Source organism: Trichoplax adhaerens, genomic scaffold, assembly GCF_000150275.1.
Source record: "Trichoplax adhaerens TRIADscaffold_1 genomic scaffold, whole genome shotgun sequence".
Taxonomy (NCBI): Eukaryota; Metazoa; Placozoa; class Uniplacotomia; order Trichoplacea; family Trichoplacidae; genus Trichoplax; species Trichoplax adhaerens.
The window spans coordinates 3285241-3286443 of NW_002060943.1; the positions used below are offsets into that span (position 1 = coordinate 3285241).

At 39.0% G+C, this 1203-nt stretch overlaps 1 protein-coding gene across 1 annotated transcript; it reads left to right on the forward strand.

Annotated features, from left to right (window-relative positions):
- Positions 1-51: 51 nt before the first annotated feature.
- Positions 52-1203, forward strand: TRIADDRAFT_19715 (uncharacterized protein; the record flags this gene model as incomplete). The annotated part of the gene is made up of 1 exon (XM_002107742.1): positions 52-1203. A coding segment is annotated over one exon (1152 nt), but the record flags the coding sequence as incomplete, so codon positions are not given.

Sequence of the window (1203 nt, forward strand, 5' to 3'; positions counted from 1 at the left end):
TTAACGATGGTATATAGCATTTTAGCCTAGGGATTACCCTGTTTTATCATCATGTCATCAAAGATACCTTGCACGCTGGTGTGGTTACGCCGAGATTTAAGACTCATTGATAATCCTGCATTATTTCATGCTGCAAAACGTGGTCAACTTATTACTGTTTACATTTTCGATGAAGATTGCTCTGGCAGGAGGAAAACAGGCCAAGCTTGTTTATGGTGGCTGTATCATAGCTTGAAATCATTGCATAATCAACTAAGCCAATGGAACATTCCTCTTATTATGAAAAGCGGTAATGATGCATTTACTATTTTAAAGGAATTGCTCGATAGTTATAACGCCGATACAATTTATTGGAATCGTTGTTATGAACCATTTGAATATAATCGAGATTGCTCCATAGAAGAAAAATTAAAAATGGAAAACGTTACCGTTGAAACCTATCAAGATAGAGTATTATTCGAACCATGGACAATCAAGACAGCCAAAGGAGGACCTGTACAGATATATATTCACTTCTGGAATCAGTGCTTGTCACTGCCACAACCTCGCAAACCTTACGACAAACCTAAATTTAAGAATCAAACTGGGTGCCAAAGTAAATGCGATGAGCCAGCAGTGTGGCAACGATTGGCCAAATTATCACAGGATATGCCAATGAAATTACAAGATTTCTGGCATCCAGGCGAGGAGCAAGCAATTTCAAAACTAAAATCCTTTATTAAAAATTCATTAAATGCTTATGCAGAAAAGAGTCAATGCCTGCGGTTAAATACAACATCCAATTTATCACCTTACTTACATTTCGGTGAGATTAGCCCTTTCACTGTCTGGCATAGTGTTCGTCACGCATCCTCCTCTGCAGAGCCACCTGCAGTCAAATCAGAAAGCTTAAAACAATATCTTCGTTCGCTAGGATGGAGAGAATACACATGCCACTTACTATTTCATTACCCTGATTTACCTCAGAAATGTTTTCGATCCAGTTTTGAGCAATTAAAACTACAAGTCGATCCAGTCAAATTGCAATCATGGCAGCAAGGTAACACCGGTTATCCAGTTGTTGATGCTGGCATGCGCCAACTCTCAGTGGCAGGTATCATGCCGAATCGTCTTCGAATGATTGTGGCGTCATTTTTAATTAAGCACTTATTAGTCCCATGGCAAAAAGGAGAAGAATGGTTCTGGAGCAAATTAATTGATGCT